Source organism: Schistocerca serialis, chromosome 1, assembly GCF_023864345.2.
Source record: "Schistocerca serialis cubense isolate TAMUIC-IGC-003099 chromosome 1, iqSchSeri2.2, whole genome shotgun sequence".
NCBI lineage: Eukaryota > Metazoa > Arthropoda > Insecta > Orthoptera > Acrididae > Schistocerca > Schistocerca serialis.
The window spans coordinates 760,753,896-760,773,974 of NC_064638.1; the positions used below are offsets into that span (position 1 = coordinate 760,753,896).

The window sequence follows — 20,079 nt, forward strand, 5'->3', positions numbered from 1 at the left end:
AGGTAATGTTGGTGGTTGGTGGCTTTATTGCGGACAGAGGTACAGATAGAGCTGTCAGAGAGGTGGTCGTGTAGGAAGGTGGCACACTGGGTTGAGGAGGACCAAATGAAGTGGATGGGTGAGAAGGTGTTGAGGTTGTGAAAGAATGAAGATAGGATGTCCAGATCATGCAAATACCATCAGTGAACTTAAACCAGTTTTAAGGATTTGACGTTTTAAGAGGTTAGGAAGGACTCCTCTAGATGGCCCAAAAGCAGGTTGTCTTAGGATGGAGCCATGCGGGTGCCTATGTTTGTTTGTGTACCTTCCCTTCAAATGAGAAGTAATTAAGGGTTAGTATAAAGTTAGTAAGGTGTATGAGAAATAAGTGTGAATAGTTGTAAGAGTTGCTGGATAATAGAAAAGACGCTTAAAAATATCTAAAGACACACAGAAACACAAGCAAATATACAAAAAATACACGCAGATACCTAAAAATACGCACAAATATGATAAAAACTTACAGACACTTGGAAGAAAAGGAAAGGATGTGGTATATGAGTGTATGCTGTATTGCAGTAAGGAAGGAGAGGGGGACGGGGTGTGGGTTAGATATATGATCACAAGTTTGTGTGGCGAAGGCAGGTGTGGAAATAAAATTCTAAATTACTTCAGAATGAGGGATGAAGTGGGAACATTGGGAATAAATATAATAATAACTATTGGAGGAAAGAATCCCTGGCATCAGATGCTGCATCAACAATCTGCGCAGTTACGAAGCCTGTCTTGTGCGTGGAAGATTGTTGATACAATGTGGTTTGGGTGGCAGTGAATAAACATGGAAAGGAGAAAGAATGGACACTGAAAAAAGTAATGCTATAGAGAAGCGTAACAAAGTAAAACATCACAGGGTTGTAGGATGAAAGAAAAGCCATTTGACCAAAATCAAAGAACAGAAACTCCAGGTATCAATGTAGGAAAGGATAGATTGCTACTTACCAAAAAGAAGACACATTAAGTTACACTCAGGCACAATTAAGACACTTAACACAAAGCTTTCGGCCACAGCTTTCATCAGCAAAGAGAAACACACACACACCTTTCATACACACAAACAAGCATACTTCATGCACACAACCATCAACTCTGGCAGCATGGACCAGAGTGAAACTATCACGTGGGATGGAAGCAGCAACCTCAGGGGGGCGGGGAGAGTGAAGGGATAGTAGTGCACGGGTGGGGAGAGAGAGCAATGCTGTCTGGCAATGTGTGCCAGGCTACAATGCCAACAGGTGCAGTGTCAGGAGGTTGTGGGGCAGGGAGGTGGGGGGAAAAAAGGAACATTATGCTCAGCTGCATGTTGTGCCACAGGATGGCGTACTGTGATCTCGGCCACTGTTTGGCAGTGGCTGTTCATCCCGGTGGGCAGGTGGTTGGTAGTCTCCTGTCTCATAAATACCCGGGCCTCAAACTATGATGACAAACCGTCCCTACACTCTCCACCCAACTATTTCCATCCCTTCGAGTGTCCAATCGTCTCCTCCCCATTTTCGTCTTGCATTCTCTTTGTTTGTTGTCCTTTGCCAGCACATCTGCCTATTGTTCCGTACTTCTCTCCTTTCTTGCTCCTTCTTTCCCCACCTCCATGCTCCACAACCTTCTAACGCTGCACCTGTTAGCATTCTAGTCCCTGCACACTCTGCCAGACTGTGTTTCTCTCTGCCCCCACCTGTACACTACTATCCCTTCCCATTCCCCGCCCCCTCCAGATCGCTGCTTCTGTCTCACTTCATAGCTGCATTCTTACCTGAACTGTTGGAGTTGGTGGCCATGTGTTTGTAAGGTGTACTTGCTTGCGCGTATGGTGTGTGTTTCTCTGTTTTACTTCCGCTGTTGAAGGCTGTTGATGAAAGCTTTGTGGTCTTTTAAGTGTGCCTGTCTGCAACTTAATGTGTCTTCTTTGTGGTAAGTAGCAATCTATCTTTTCCTGCATTGTTAATTCCCCAGCATTTATTTATCATTTCTGGAAAATTATTGAAATATCCTACATTTGTAATTGTTTGTATTTTGTATTTTCTGGAATATTTGAAGTTTATATAAATACCAGCAATTTGGAAAATCCAGGATGGATTGATACGAGCAAGTTGGAATATTCAGTGTTTGTATAAATAGCTGCTCACTCTGTCCAGGAAGTCATTTGCATTCTGGCTGTAAGTTTCTGTCAGTGATAATGTGGTTTTAGTTGTTAAGTGTTGTATTTCATTGACTATCCTGCCTTCTCATTTGAACTTGACTGTGGTTTCAACGTGACATTATTTGCTGGAGACACTGAGTACTTCAAGTCATCTACGTCACTATGGCACCATTTAGGCAATGTAAAAGCTGTTATCTACACGTGCAGGCACTGGAATACAAGCAGTACATCATTCCTAATATCCATATATTAAGGAGACGAATGGATTCACCAGGATGTCGCATCCCTCATTTGCCAGGTAGTGAGAGGAAAGATGAAGTGAACTAAGGCACCTATGAGCATCAACCCCAAATGTCAGGCGGTAATAGAGAATATTGAAGAAGGGGTGTATCAATCTTTAGCACAAATGTCCACCACCAGTTGAATGTGGCACAAAGAATGGGCTGAGCAAAATTGGACTTATGCCACAGCCGTCAAATGACAACACAGCATCTGCAAATGCATGTTCAGCCAACACCTACATCAAGTATAACAACCCACAGAAGAACAGACCTTTGACAGTGGAGGACAACACACTGGAATATTTACTCTTTGGATGCCCTGGACACATTTTGCACTGTTGCAGAAAAAGAAGAAAAGTGTTTGACAACTATTATGGTACAAGACATCAATCATCGCAACAGATCTTTTTACACCACTCAACTGCATACGAGTATAGTTGACCTGTGAGATGAAGTTTGTTACTGTATCCTGGATGATGTTGCTCCCCAATGCCCCATATCCATCCCCTGTTGCCGTGCAGAAGTACCAGAGGTTTGCCTAGCCACTGAATTCTGGAAAATTAAGCGAGGCAACTATCTATGAAGATAAGGCTGCCACATGCAAAACTCCTCTGTGGATGACACTTACCGAGACATCAGGGATACCCATTGATGTCATCACCACCCACCAGCATGTCCAGGCCCTAGTTGACTTGCACTTCTTTTCCTTTAATGCTTATCATGAGCAGCCAAATAAGGCTACTTACCATAATATGGAAGCGTTTGTGCTGAAAGCTGTAAATGGAAAATATGTCCCACCAACAGGAACAGGTACTGCAAGAAAAACTTATCAATGAGAGAACACAGCCTTTTGAATTTGTTGTTTTAATGGAATAAAATCATAATGTTACCATCTGTAAAATGCTCCTGTTGGTGAAAAAGAGGTGAATGTGCTCCTCCTTATTCTCATTCTGCATTCCTACCAAAACTTTTGGCACATGAACATATTTACTTTCTTTTAAAACACAGAACATTCTATGTCCTTTTACCCAGTCTCTCTTTTCAGTTAAGACTTCATACTCAGCTCTCCATCTCGGCGTCATTTTCTTTATATGTACAAGGATAAGTCAATTATTATCCACAAAGTAATTATAAAATTTTATTGTAATCAAATAAGAAGCTTACAGGAACATCATTTTTCACCATAGTCTCCTTGTGTTTCAACGCACTTGGCCCATCGTTGTACAAGCTTCCTGATGCCCTCATAAAAGAAGGTTCTCGATTGAGCTGCAAGCCGGGAATGTACCGCTTCTTTCACTGCTTTGTCCGAGGTGTATCGGTGGCCCCTTAATGCCTGTTTGAGTGGGCCAAACAAGTGATGGTCGGAAGGGGCAAGATATGGACTATATGGACGATGATCCAGTACTTCAAGTTTGAGTTTCTGGACCGTTTCAGCAATGTGGGCAGCAGTTTGCGGACGGGCATCATCGTGCAACAACACAACACCTTTTGGCATCAATCCTCGCCATCTGCTTCAAATTGCAGGCTTTAGCCTGGCAGTAAGTGTCTCACTGTAACGTACACTGTTTATTTTTGTGCTCCTTTCCCCATGAAGTTGCAGTACTGGACCTTGTGCGTCCCAAAAAGCCTTAAGCATCAGTTTTCCTGTGGATGGTTGGGTCTTTAACGTTTCCTTGCACAGCAATTTTGGATGTTTCCATTCCGTACTCTGCCGTTTACTCTCCAGGTCATAATGGTGGATCCATGTATCATTACCAGTAATGATCCTGTCTAAGAAGTTGTCCCCTTCGTTACCATAGCGATCCAAATGTTTTTTGCAGATGTCCAAGCACGTTTGTTTATGCACTGTGTGAGTCGTTATGGAACCCACCTTGCACAAAGTGTATGAAACCCAAATCTGTTGTGGATGATTTTGTAGGCAGAACCGTGACTAATTTGCAGACAATGTGCCACTTCTTCAATAGTTAATCATCGTCTAAGAGAATCGTTTCATGTGAACACTCAGTGGTTTCTTCATCTGTGGCGGTAAACGGTCGTACGGCTCCTTCATCGTACGTAACACTTGTGCAACCATTTCGGAATTTTTCAATCCATTTGTTGACAATCTGTTGTGGCAGAACACTGTTACCATACTGTACCAAAAGTCTTCAGTGAAATTCGGCCTGTGATACGCCTTCTGACCACAAAAAACGGATCACTGAACGTTGCTCTTCTTAGGTGCAAATAGACAGCAGAGCAACCATGATTAACAGCATGGCAGGTATAACGAAACTAACCTGGCAGCTTGAAAATTGCAAAGATATAACAACAAATAAACAAACGTAAAATGACAGTACTACCAAAATAAACAAAAATGTAACTAAATTGTGGACAATAATTGACTGCCCCCGCCCCCCTCCCCCTCTGTCTTTGTCACTCTCTTCATTGCCCTTTCTTACCACTGGCTCCTTCTCATCCACTTTCACTGTCTTTTGTCCCACTGCCATAGTGTTTGTTCCATGTCCTTTCTGTCCCATTGCCACTGTCTCTCACTTTCTGCCTTACAGTCTGCTGCTGTCTTTGTCTTCAGCCACCATTGTGTGCTCTCCATGCGTCCTGGGGATTGGTTTGTCCAGGGTTTCGACCACTAGACCTCGAAACTTTTGGCACATTGGTATAGGAGATGGGGGAAAGGGAGCAAAGTTTTTTGTATTTGTTTGCTGAACTGGGTGGTGTAGACCACCCCAAACCTGTGTACAGTCTCTCTCATCTCTCTTTTACATTTACATTGTCTCTTCTCTCCTTTGCTCCAAGTGCTATTGTCTTCATCAATCTCTCTCCCAACATCATTGTCTCCTCACTAATTCTCTCCCACAGACACTGTCTCCTTTCTCTTTCTCTGCCACTGGCACTGCCTCCTCTCTCTTCACTGCCACTGTCTCCCTACTACTCTCTTTCATCACAAAAAAGCATGAATCTGTTCACTTGCCAACATTTTTGTTGAGGAAGATGGAATGAGAATTGAGACAGCTGGTTCTCCACTTTCTGTCAGAGTATTTTGAAGAGGAGCATTTTTCAACTGGTTTCCTTTGTTTCCCTGTTATAGCAAGATCTGCTGCTAATATAAAACGAATTCTGTAGTAGGTCACTGAAGTTTTAATAGTTCATTTATGTACTCCAACACATTTACATACTTTGACACATGTAAACAACAAATAAGTATGCTTACTACAAGGTTAACACAAAATCATCTCCAATCCAATGCAAATTCACGTCATAGTACTTTATATAAAAATACACAACGTTTTTAGACTACACCTACAATATACAAAAAATATGATGTTTGATTTGCCAGTACAAAGAATTTCATATGACTGATAAAATAATTATTTGTAAGGTGCTTACGCTGTCAGATGGTGTCATCTAATAATTTCCAGGTCAAGACAGCTTGTATGGGTGTGAAGTACCCTTTATACAGAAACAGTATCATAAATTTTTATTGATGAAAAAATGGTGACTGAAAACATAGTTCGGTGACCTCAAAACTCTTGTTATGACCCCGGAATCCTTGTCATGTGTTTGTTATGTCAGTTAAAACTACATTTATGCATGAAGACTGTATATTTCATGCATAAGTACCGTAATTTTGAACCTCGGGATCTCAATAATAGATAATGGGATATCGAAAAAAGTTGCAATGTTCACTTAGAAAATCATTTTAAGGTAAAGAATTCAATGAGTTACCATGAATAGGAATTACAGAAGTGACCATTCCCACTACTGATACTTTTGGACCCAAAAATGATGGTCTTATGGGTGTATCTTGATTATGGATTAAAATTTTCAAGAACAGATAAATGACATTTTCTAGATAAATGTCTAAATAAGTACAGTGAAAGTTTGTCATTTGCTGTGGTTAACTGTTTAGATAATTGCTGCTCATGGTGCAAAGATGGCTAAAAACAGGTTTTTGCAGTGTTTTTGCATGAGTACACTAACTTTGAACCTATGGATCTCGGTAATGGAAAATTATTTTGAAAAGTGTGTAAGTTCCCTGAGTGTTTTGTCCTAACAACATGAAGTACTAATTTCAATGGTCTGCCATACATAGAAGTTGCCATCTCCACAATTGGTATATTTTGTACCTTTTTTAGGTTTTCTCAGTGACTGCCCATGAACAGGTGGTGCTTTCATAAGCCACTTAAAGTCTCTCGTAGACCACATGTAATGCAAAAACACCAACCGATTTCTTCAAGTTTCTTGGGCCAGAGGTTGTGAGTAACGTTTAAGTTTTGACGCTGTACTTTAGAATGGCTACAGTATGCCCTTTCTTCTGATATGTATACAAATGGTCGCTAGGCCAAGCACTGTCCAAAACACTTGACCCCTTATTTCTGTGATCCATCACTTGTATAGAGAAACGACTGAAAGAGTTAAAAATTGCCAGATCTGGATGGAATCCCAACCTATTTTTACAAAGAGTACTCCATGGCCTTGACCCCTTACTTGGTTTGCATTTATTGCAAGTCTCTCGCCCAGTGCAAAGTCTAAAGCAACTGGAAAAAAGCGCAGGTGACTCCTTTCTATAATATCGGTAAAAGAACAGGCCCATTGAATTACAGAACAATATCCTTGACATCAGTTTACTGCAGAATTCTGTAACATATTTTCAGTCTGAATATATAGTGGAACCTCGCAATGCAAGCATAATTCATTCTGGAATCTTACTCATAGTGTAAAACACTCATTAAGCAAAACAAGTTATCCCATATGAATTAATGTAAAATATGATAATGTGTTCCATGCAGAAAAAATGTTAATGTTTTTATCTTGTTTGTGCCATTTATTCAAACAAAATTATACATGCAGTTTTATGTTCTTGTCTTATTGCACCAGAAGATTGCTACTTTGCTGTTACCGCCGCCTCCTCCTTCTCCTCCGAAAAACTCCTCTCCACAACATCCTGCTGTGAAACACACTGTAACTCCATAAGCCCTTCAGTGGTCATTTCTTGGCTGTGATCTTCCACACTCTCAGTAATCCTTTCCCATACCTTTTCAATAATCTTGATGCAGTCAACAATGTTGAAGTGATATTTCTTAACTCTCTGTGAGTGGGATTGGTAGCTTCAGTCAACTCAAAGCAAGGCTTGAAGAGTGCTTTAGTGTAGAGCTTCTTAAAGTTAGAAATAATCTGCTAGTCCATAGGTTGGAGTAATGGAGTGGTGTTGCGAGGCAGAAATTTGATCTTGATGAATTGAAATTCTGCAAGGAGATGGCCTTGTGGGCCTGGAGAATGGGCAGGAGTGTTATCCATAACAAGAAAAACATTGAGTGGGAGATTCATCTCAAGCAAATATTTTTTCACCGAAGGACCAAACACTTCATTGATCCAATCACAAAAAAGGTCACATGCCACCCACGCCCTGTTGTTGGACCTCCGCATCACGTTTAACCTGCTCTTCCAGACTTCACACTTCTTAAAGGCTCTTGGAGTTTTCATTGGCTTATGACTGCGCAATGCATACTCGTCTGCTGTTATAAAGGTATGGTTCAGCATCTTTTTCCAGAATAGACCCATCTTGTCACAATTAAAAACCTGTTGCGGCAGATGATCCTGAGAATCAACGAGCATTTTGAAGTTACTGATGAAGTTCTCTGCTGCCTTTGTGTCGGAGCTGGTTGCTTCATCTTGCCTCACAATGCTGTGGATGCTTGTTCTTCTCTCAAACTTCTCGGACCATCCACGGCTTCCCTTAAACACTTATTTGGCCACTGATGATCCTGGTGTCTTCTTAACCAGGTCAGCGAAAATCATTCTGACCTCACAAATGATGATCTCATTAATAGTGTCGCCTTGCAATTGCTATTCATTTATCCATACAAGGAGCAACTATTCGATATCATCCAGAATGCAAAACAGTTGTTTAGATACTCTTGTCACTTCCTTTGAAGCATCTATTTCCTTAATCTCATCCTTGTTCTTGAGGACAGCGCAAATAGTTGATGCAGACTGATTGTATGTGCATGATAAATCAGCAACGCTCACACCACATTCACATTTTTCAATATTTTTACATTTCATTTCTAAGGTCATTTTCTTTCTCTTATGGTCGTCTTCTTGTGGCTTTATCTTTAGGGACATTTCTGTGGAGGTTATTAAAATTTGCACACAAAAAGACACTGTGTGAACACAAGTTTCGAAAAATGTGTGATCACTAGCTGCACTGAGATGGTAGCAGAAAGAGTATGAACCCAGACTGCAGTACATACTAAAGACATTCTTCATGTGCTACTAGCAACAACAAAGGGTTGTTCGTATTGTCAAATGTTTCCCGTGCCGCGTGTGAATGGCTGGTGACGTCACACTAAATCGTTTTCACTCGTTATGCAGCACATCGCTTGTTAAGTGAGTCATTTTTTTACAATTTGTTTTGCTCATTATGTGAATTAGGCATCACGGGAGAGGTGCTCATTAAGCAAGGTTCCACAGTAATAAATTTCCGTATTATGGAAAAGTGTGTGTCTACAAATCAGCATGATTTTAGAAAGCATTGCTTGGGCAAAATTTGGCGTGCCTTTTTTCATGCCCTTTCCTCACACAGTGCCCTGTGAACCAAGGATGAAGGGCAACAAGCAGATTCCATATGCATAGATTTCTGAAAAACATTTGACACGGTGCCCCATTGGGGGGTGTTAACGAAGGTCTGACCACATGAAATATGTTCTGGGATATGAGAATAACTAGAAGACTTCTTGAGTAACAGAACCCAGTATGTTGTCCTCGAAGGCGAATATTCGTCAAACACCAGAGTATTTTCAGGAGCGCCCCAGGGAAGTGTGAGATGAGTGCTATTATTTTTCTCCATATGTCAGTGATCTGGTGGACGGAGTGAGCAGCAATCTGCAGCTTTTTCTGATGATGCTGTGGTGTACGGGATGGTGTCATTGTTGAGGGATTGTAAGAAGATACAAGATGACTTAAACAGAATTTGTATTTGGTGTAATGAATAGCAGATAGCTCTAAATGTAGAAAAATGTAAGTTAACACAGATAAGTAGGAAAAACAAATGTGTAATGTTTAAATACAGCATTAGTAGTGCACTACTCGACACAGTCACATTGATTAAACATCTAAGTGTTAACACTATAAAGTGATATGAAATGGAACAAACATGTAAGGATTGTCACGCATAGTAGGGAAGGCGAGTGGTCAACTTTAGTTTATTGGAAGAATTTTAGGAAAATGTGGTTCATAGGTAAAGGAGACCACATACGAGACAGTAGTGTGACACCCATTTTGAGTATTGCTAGAGTGTTGGGGTTCCGCACCAGTTAGGTTTAAAGAAAGACAATGAAGCAGTTCAGAGGGATACTGCTAAATTTGTTACTGGTAGGTTTGAACAGTTGGCAAGTATTGCGGAGATGCTTCTTGAACTCAGTGCTCTTTTTGAGAAACACTATTGAAAAATTTAGAGAACCTGCTTATGGAGCTGTCTGCAGAACGATTCTACTGGTGCCAACAGACATTTCTCATAAGGATGATGAAGATACGAGAAATTAGGGCTCGTATGGAGGCATATAGACAGTTGTTTTTTAGTCGCTTTATTTGTGAATAGAACGGGAAAGGAAATAACTAGCAGTGGTGTAGGGTACCACCACCATGCACTGTGTTGTGGAGTATGTATGTAGATGTAGAAGAATCTTAGATTGGAAGATCTGAGTTCAGACAGACGTGGCTATCCCAACATGCACACGGAACGAAGATTGCTATGTATGTATGTTTGTTTGCCGTTGAAGAACTTCTCATGCCACTGTTATCAATGAGACATGTTCCTGTCATCAGTCTAGGTTCTCAGTGTAGCTGTGAAGCTTTTGTTGATTGCAAAAAGATACTCATAAAAGAAAACATATCAGCGATAATCATCAGCATTCGAGGTGGTCAAGGAGAACTTTGTATCACTAATTGTCGCTAGTAGCCACAACTCATCCCTAAAGATATGTTTGTAGGAACAGCTGTACCAGCCCAGGATGGGTATCTCAGTGCCATTGACCAAGAATCATGCTCCACTGCCGGTGCAGACAGCACAGTGGAGGGAGCTACTAATGAACTGCCAATAGGATCTGGTATGACAAGGAATAATGTTGGCAAGTGGTAGCCATTATGGACGTATTTTTGAATATGTGAAGTTGAGAAAAGGCAGACCAAGTGGCCCATGGTGAAACTGCGTATCAACACTGGGGATCAGTGCTTGTATAACGTGTTACCAGGTGATTGATGCATAATTCGGAAGTGCTGTGAGATGCTGTCGTTGAACCTTCAGAGTGTCCTTCAACCTGTCCTGTGTGCCCTGGGAAAAAGGTTCATGATACATGGCTTTCCTGTGTCGACTATTGATTACTGAACCAAATCACAAAAAAAGGTGTCTCCCTATTGCTGCCTGTTGTCGGCACCCTAAAGTGGCTGAAAGAAGCAAAGTTTTTCCAAACTGTGGACATTTAAAAAGGCCACTGGCAAATAAAGGTCAGCAAAACTGAGTGAGAAAAGACTGCCTTCATAACACAGGATGGCCTCTTAAGAGATAACCAGTTTCCTGGCTTTCTGATTGGTCTTCAACTTTATTATTGTATCCTATTGCTAATCATATTAAGATCTTGGTGGTTTGTGATTAAGAATGCTCTCGATTCCCTTAACTGATTGTGTTCATCAGTTTGAATATTTCGACTTGGAACAGCATTCTGGAGATTCCATCACTACTGCTGTGAGAGCAGTTGCTCAGAGCTGTTTTAGCAGTTGGTCACCGGGCTGTAATTTATGATGTAGTAGTTAAACCATGTCCCTCAGCATGTGCCTTTTCCTACAGTCACTCATGGTTCTACACTGGCTGCTGGCTTCACACTGCCTCAGTGATGATAAACTGCATGTGTTCTGAACTCTTATCTCCTTAAAAAAAAATTTAGAAATGACAGAGGCATCGTGTACTGCAGTGTACCCAGACGGACGAGGTCAACCACAATGTTGAGATAGAATGGCCCAATGTACATTTACAGACTAAAGGTTACCACAGTTCTTCACATTTCTTCAGAGATATTTGTAGAACATCTAAGCTTCCTGACTGCCCCGTTAAAGTGGGTTCAGACTTCAGACCTCTGCCTGAATTTGAATAAGTGCCTCTTCATTGCCCAGCAAATAAAATGGCGATGGAGTTGTCCCGATACGGAGAAAATAAGAGCAGTCACAGATTTTGATTCCCCAGTACGTTTGTAATGTGAAAGCCTTCTTCACCTAGTGGTGATGCTTACATGAATTATAAACCAAGGCATATTCCTTGAAAGAATTACTGTAGGGAGGTACTAAATTTTCTTGGAACAAGGTGCAAGAAAGATCTTTCCTCCTCCTTATGTAGGTACTAACATCATCTCATGTTCTATCATTGTATGACAAGAATGTGAAGACAAACTTCACGCTCACTCTAGCAGTTATGGAACAGAAGCAGTTCTAGTCCAAATTGGGAAAGGTGATAGCTGGTGCTTCCACAATAGTTGATGCTTCCACAGTACTCTCAAAGTTCTAGATGAACTACTTTACAGCTGAGAAAGTTTGTCTTGCAGTTCATCAACAAGTTCTGGCCTTATTTATTTGGTAAACCATTTACTGTTATCACAGACCACCATACTCTATGTTGGCTGACTAAGCTGAATGCTCTACAGGGTCAGCTGGCGAGATGGGCACCAAGACTTGAGGAGTATCACATAACGGTGACGTACAACACGCAGAAGGATTTTGATTCCCATACTACACGCAGAAGGATGTTGATTCCTTTCAAGCAGTACTTTGATGGAACGTACCAGTGTGGATGAAAACTAAGTAATTTGAGCATTAAATGATATTGCTGTTCAATAGCAGGAAGATACAGCACTGAAGAAGGATAAAATGACCAAACGAGAATTCCAATTAACAAAAATTACATTGTATTAGAGGAACTATGATCCAGTTGGACAGAATTGGTTGCTCACCATCCCAGCACATCTACAGTCAACTATATTTAATCCGATCACCTGGGATTTGTGAAGACTGTAGACAGGATCATGCCTGTTAAACAACGAAGTTCCTTAAGGAAAGTATTATTTTGAAGCACGGAGCAGCCCATTTGATGATATTTGACCAGTGAAAAGTTTTCCAGTTGAGACTAGTATCTCTGGTAATTTCACATTGTGTTACAACCCTGGACTGAAGAAACAAGATAGTTAGCTCACATGTGGACCCTAGAGGCTGAGGAGGAGGACAGAGAGCACAATAATACCAAGCATCAGAGAGTAAAATACAGCTCGGGAGACTTAGTATCAATTTTTATTCCCATGTGGAAACTGACCCTATCGGAAATGTTACTAAAATGATAATGCCTTCCATATCATATCCTTTGTTGCTTATTGAATGTTGCTTACAAGGTCAAAATTATGACTCGTCATCAAGAAGAATAAAGCGCAGGGACATTTACCATCTCTCCGTATGAAATCCTATATCTGTCCTGAGATGCAGATTGATAATGGGGGCTTCTCATTCAGGGAAACTGAGGCCTGCTTGATGTGACAACATAACTTGAATTTGAGAATTATACGGCACTGCCATACAGAGGAAAACTGGCAAGATCTAGATCTGGGATGCTATAATGGGCTTCTGTGAGAACTTCTGAAAGAGCAGGTTGCTGTTTCTCTGGAAGAGGAGGCAATGCTGTGAGGCGTGGTGCAGGCAGTATGGAGTAGTGGTTCGCGGCACTTGCTGGTGTGCTGTCGGTCTCCAGTACAAATATGATCAGCAGCAAATGCTTGTCATTTAGTACTCAACATTCCTGGAACACACTTACATTTCTTATGTTTGTAATGTTTGTCTGTTGTGGGATATTCTACGTTTACAGCAGCGTTCTCTGCTTAGGAGGTAATTGTGTTCTGTCTGTTTGTTGGTGTCCGTAATAGGTGTGCTTTCAGTGGTAAGTGTTATTCTTCATTTATGACCCTGCTTTTGGATTTGAACTTGATTGTGATTACCTTGTGGCAATACTGAATATCTGAAGAAACTGACTTCACTTCTAGCATCACTTCAGTGGAGATTGATGGAACTGTGGAGCATCCACATGACTGGAAAAAGGTGCTGGTCATTCCAGTCTATAGGAAGCATTGCAAGACTCATACATGAAATGAGAGACCTATATCAGTAAAGCTGATTTCTTGCAGAATTTCAGAACATGTATTTTGATTATGTATGATGTCTTTTCAGGTGACCAAACAACTCCTTTGTAGAAATATGTGCAAGCACTGGTAGTGTGAAAGTCAACTTGCTCTGTTCGGTCATGACATCCAAAAGACAGTAGATAAAGGATTAAAAAATGGTTGTTTGTTTGCTGGCATGAGAAAGCCTTAGATACAACTCCACCCCATTGTCTAGTAAACAAGATACTTGCACATAGAGTAATTGAACTGATAATGTGATAGGTATGACACCTTCTTTGCAAATGTAACTCATTATATTTTTCTCAGACATTCAGAAGCAATGTAGTGTGGTAAGTTTCGGGAAAATATTATTCAATTTTCTAATTGTACATAATGCATAATTGAGCAACAGGAAACTTCAGGCGTGAACATTTGGGACTTCATAGATAAAGAGGAAAGGACACAAGATAACATAGATTATCTCTTTATGCAGTAAACTACTAACAAGGACCCCTTGAGTCTGAGATTGCAAGTTTACTATTTAGTAAAGCTCATTTGAAAATTTTGTGTTAACAATTATGACAAAAAATTATAGCTGCTGATACACACCATGTGCATCAGGAGAGCGACAGAAAATGATTGTCTGGGGACTGCAGCAATCAACCTTCTATGGAATGTATGTATCATATTTTACAAAATAGGAATTGTCATTCAAGACAAGTTCAAAACAAACCATTAAGTTGCTCCATGAACACCAAATGAAAAATGGTGTGCCACAGTGATCACAAAGTTTCGCAGCAAACTTCGTACAATCACAAACCATGCAACAAGTTCAATTAGGTATCCACTCTTAAGGAATGTACATAGAATCATGTTGGCTTAACGGGATGATGAGAACCGATGGAATATGATGACATGCAACCAAATTCAAAACAGTCTGTTGTGGAGCTTATTGTGAAACTGGCTATCCATTATGGTGTAGCTGCAAATAGTGTGATATTATGTTTTATAGGCACAGAAAAAACAAACATCCAAGAGGCTGAATTTGTACAGTGGTTCCAAGTGGTATGAATTGCAGATGCACACACTTTTCAGGTGGGACAGTTTGCTCTAAAGGAGTACAATTTTTATATGCGGACCAGGAATCAAGCAAAAGCAAGTTATTTGGACCAGCTATTGGCTAAAAGCATTGCTCAAACCATCATTATAGCTTTCTTGTAGCCATTTTCCCCACTCTTGCTTGCTCTGACATAAATATTCCCTACTGCTCTTGCGAGATCATGACCACGAGAAAGACTCATAGGGGGCAGAGAATGTCCAACTTCTCGCAGCACAATAACTAACTTACTTTCCAACCAATTTACCATCAAGATCAACAGCTGGTATAATTGTATACGAATGTGTTAAGGCATTGATGATAGTTGATCTTAATAAAACTCTCTTGGTACCACTAATTTCCAGGGTTCCGTTCATATGCAATTCCTCTTAAGATCCTGATTGGTTAGAGTTGAAAACACATTCATTACTCGTAGATGGGATGGGTTTGTTTATCTTGCCTACAAATTTTTGAACCGATTCTGCTGTTTTCTGTGCATTGTCAAGTTGAAGCTTTGTTTGAAAGGAGGATTTCCATGTATATAATTATGTTTAATACCCACTCCTTGTACAATGATGGTCCTTTACTGTGTTTCTGGAATTTGTGACACCCTGTCCAACAAAGATTATGAGCTACATGGCTCGACACCTGTTTCAGTATCACTTTTTCTTATTAAGCATGTATCGTCCTCATTGTACTCTTCATGTACATTATCAGCACAGACGAACGTATACGACACCATATATTCCACTGATCTATCTTGCAGAAATGCTAATATTTCATCTGCCACTTCTTTTTCAGTATGCTTGATTCCTTGGCTTCCTTTCCGACAAAATTTCAAATTTGACAACTGTTGTAGATATAATGCAATGTTTGCTTTGTTTATCGTTACCATTGCTTTGCTTCGTATCAACACCACTAACACTGTAGCAATGTTGTGAGTTACTCATCGACTAAGTAGTTCAACTACGCTCCGTAGCCTCGTGCTGCACTCACCATTGGATACTTCCAGGCCCACTCACTGTTGCTGTTAGCAACCAATATTGTTGTTGCATGGTACACAGTATATGGGGCGTTGAATGCTGTAAACATGCTTTATGCAACCTCGCACTTGAGGGGTTCCCTGTAAGACATGGGTAGTAGGGAGCCTGGATCTAGATGTGATAAGCTGCTGGGTGCATATAACACAAAAATTTTATACTTTTATTTTATTTTTCAATTTTAAGCAGATCTGAATTCTTAAATCTCACAAACATTTAACGTCTTGCCCCAGAGCCACTCAAAAGACTGTTAACAATTACTTTGAATAATATTGTAGAACAACCACAATTTGAAAAAAAAAAATTAAGGACAACATTCAGCTCAAAACAATCTTTTAACTTGTGTAATGAGTAAAAAAATGAATGTCTAAAATGATAATTCACAAAAGAGCTGGAAAACAGATGCATTTGTTTAATAGTTTTGAAACAGAATTACAAAGACCTGAAAATGAATGCATTAGCCAACATAAGATGACTAGCTTGATCTCAGCTTACACATCAAACAGTTACTTGATTCAGCTCAGAATCTAAAATACATGTAAAATATACATTAAAATTGTATAACAGAAATAAGTACAGATCACTCGCAGGTTGCTGACCTTGACATAGTAACTAGGAGCAAGAAAAACTGACCATTAAAACCACAAATGTTCTTAAACTGACAGTCAGTTGTAGATATAAATGCTTTTAAAACAGTTTTGACATGTAAGCATTCAGATGAAAACACACACAGAATTTTTAAAAAATCGTTATTTATGCTTAATCAAGTAACAAAGGAACTAGAATTCGGCAAAACATGAGCCCTTTTACAACTTTATTAAGAGTAACTCCGGAATTTCTGATTATCAGGCCTGCTGATCCACATATCAAAATAATAGCTACTAGCAAAAGCCACTTCACGCTATAGATGAGGACCCAAAACAATTTTTAGTGACAGGGGCTCAGTGAAAGGACAGGAATCTTGGAGAACTGCATCCAGCACTTAACCACAGGCAAGACAAGGTGCTCACCATTTATTTCTACACAGGACATTGGTGAAATAAGAAATGCCAGTAGGATAATATCCACCAATTAAAGCAACTGAAATGGGATTTGGTTGACTCAGGAGATGCAAGCCCCCAACCCTTGACCACGAAGACTGAGAGAAGCAGTGATTTTCCTATGCCATATAATGCTTGTCATGCTAAGCGACCACAGACCACATCACAACAACCGGACCTTGGTTCTTGCTGAGTGACCCTGTTAGCGTCTGTACATGTCAAGAACACTGTGTAGAAGATCTCTCTTCCATATTAAAATGCAGCTCATTCATTTATGAAAATTTTTGTTTTTATTTTGTCTGTAAACTTCTGATGATCAATTATTGGAATAATCCTAAGGAAGTGTAATTCACACATGATAGAGGTTATTTACAGAACCCTCATTCATCCAATTCTTTGTTGGGCTGAGACTCTAAAAAATAATGTATTATTGGAAAAATTGGAAAAAGATTCAAAGAAGAACTGCGCAATTTGCCATGGATTTGTTTTGTTAAATGGCACGACTTATTGCAGTAGAGGTCATAACAAGAAAGATGTTTTGTTTCATAAGAGCCTTACCTACAAAATTATTACTGTATGGCACATAATGGAGGACACTTTTCATCAGCAGTGGCTACCCGTTGACCTCTTCCATTTGCAAATGATGTGTGGAAAAAATGACTGGCTGCATTCCTCTCTTATCTTACTCTCATTGTCTTTACACAGAAGTATGATGGATGCAGCAGAATTGTTGCACAGCCTGCCATGAATACTGGTTCTTTAAATTTACATAAAGTTTCTTGAGCAGATCTTTTTTTCTGGGAGTTGTGTTTCCTGAAAACACTATTACACTTCCATGTACACATAGCTATGTGTTACTGCACCTGGAAGTGTTATTTGTTTTGTAAATGAAAAATGCCATCTCTTGCTGAACTGTATTTTATTCCTCCCATACGCATTTTGCCTTTTTCACTTTAAGGAATCGTCAGTGTGATCTAGAATGATACACATGAAGAACCATAAGTAATCACTTATTTACATACAAAAGAGATGTGAAGTGTTTTATAATCTATAAATAACACATATCAAAACAAAACTGTATCATTCTAGATCCCACTGATGATGTCTTAAGCTGAAAAAAGGCAAAACACTTCTTGGAGAAATAAAATTCAGTGCAGCAAGAGAAGGAATTTTTTATTTACAAAACAAGTAGCTCTGTGCTTGCTGTGGAGAATGGCCATGTGAACCAACATCTAGAAGTGTTTACATGAATTCCTTTGATGTTCGCTGCCTTGCAAATTGATTCTGAGAAACACTGTCACAGTTATCTAGATTAGGATGTATACATTTCCTCAACATAATGTTGCACATTCCTCAGAATTGCTGTAACAAATATAAGCATTTCATTTGCCTTTGCTACTATTGATTTCATATTTTCATCCCATACCATATTAATTCAGTTTTAGTATTAGTATTAGATATTTAAACTATGTTGCATACCTTCAAAAGAGTGATACCTTCTTTGTATGCTTGTGTTATTTGTTAATCATGAAAGTGAAGGACTCTTGTTTCAAGGAAGACATTGTTCCACGAGGCTATATTTAAAATAGTACTTCATTAAACTCTGCTAGCTTCAAGCATCACTCATTCTCACCTGCATACCAGATGCACACATTGATGACCTTGCTAAGAACACCAGTACATGACATATATCTGTTTGACAGGGATGATGTGTCCACATCAGTTATGCAATTGTGAATGACCAACACTAGAAACCAGTAATTCTTAGTAAGTACTATTTTAAAATACAGGCTAGTGGAATAATGTCTTTCTTTTAAACTTATCTTGGCTGTGGTGCCCAACTAGAAGTCTGTTGATGGATTCTTAATTATGTAAATTGAATTTTAGTGTATAAACTCATACATTCATTGTGTGTGCAAGACTTAAGCCATCTTGTTAAACATTATGTATTTATAGTTTCAGGAATTTAGGAGACGTCACTGACTCATTAGGTCCCTCATTCGAAAATGGTGTCTTGACTTTGCAGTATTCTAATGGAGCTATGTGCCGTGATCCAAAGAGTGATGTGGGCCATTATTCCACCACAATAACATTTTACTGCAACCCATATGAACTGGTATGTAGTGCTTCTAATATTTCGTGATCTACATTATGTCAGAGAGATATTTTGATACCAAGATGAATGAAAAAGGCCATATTCAGTGATAGCAAAAACTGAGTGAAACTCGTATAACACAAATAAATTATATTAGCTGAAGGCTACGTCTTGTCTTCAATAAAATACTGATGAGGAAAAAGGCAAGGCATGCAGACATAAACTAGATACTCCATTGGAAAGAATGGATGATGAAGATCTCTTCTGACAGGGAAGGTGTAGTGTGTAAAGTGTTAAATAAAAACAGGGGAAAGGAAAGAGTATTTACTAAAATTACAAAGTTATTCAACAATATAATGACCAGAAAGTGGTGTGAGAGAGGAGGGATGGAGGTAGTTGCAAGGAACTGAAAAAACAAGAAATAATAGAAAGATAAAGAAAAGGTTGGATAGAAGGGAAAAAAAGTTTATTTGTGTGGATATGATCATACACCAGTGCATTTCGAAGAATCCCTTGATGCGTAGAATCTGAACTACATAAAAGTATCAAATTATAGTTGGAATGATTTTGAATAAGTATTACTGAACAACCAAGGGTGAAGTTTGCACTCAATCAGTAATTGCAAAAGGTAAGCGATGGTTCAGCTAGTATCTTAGTACAATTTATGGCAGAAGTTCATTGCTGGTCTTATCGTCAGTGTAGCTGTATTTTACTAAGTACATAACTCTACTTCACTCCTGGAATTTATAAGTATTATAATTGTGCTCACATGTGGCTGGTTGCCACCCAGAAAAACTAAGTTTGACATGTCTTCACTGTACCTTGACCTAGATGCAAAAACCCAAAACGAGACTCTCGCTCATCTTATTCCAAATTCAAGCTCTGTCTTTGCTGTGTCTCAGATGTAAAATGGAATTCCCACTCTCTGCCCTAGCCTATATCATTACTGTGCACTCTCTTCCCATTGCTTGCAACTTCCACTGCTCCCATCCTAGCCACTATTCATTTGTGATGCTAGTCACTGTAAATTTCATGAAATTTACAGCTCTTGAGCCACGGGGCTACTATAAAATAAAAAAGATATTGTCAGATGTGTGCTGGAGTGCTGAGCATTTGATATAAAACTTAATATAGTTACCTAAATTCTTATGGTGAAATGATATACTTA

General features: G+C 39.5%; 1 protein-coding gene across 8 annotated transcripts in view; it reads left to right on the forward strand.

Moving 5' to 3' along the window:
• Positions 1 to 20,079, forward strand: part of LOC126482314 (cation-independent mannose-6-phosphate receptor) — a 768,212-nt gene that overhangs the window by 172,345 nt on the left and 575,788 nt on the right. For all 8 annotated transcript variants that reach the window (XM_050106419.1, XM_050106409.1, XM_050106382.1 and 5 more), the window contains exon 12: positions 18,773 to 18,932. In XM_050106419.1, coding sequence (XP_049962376.1) covers positions 18,773 to 18,932 — 160 coding nt within the window. The remainder of the gene's footprint in view (positions 1 to 18,772; positions 18,933 to 20,079) is intronic.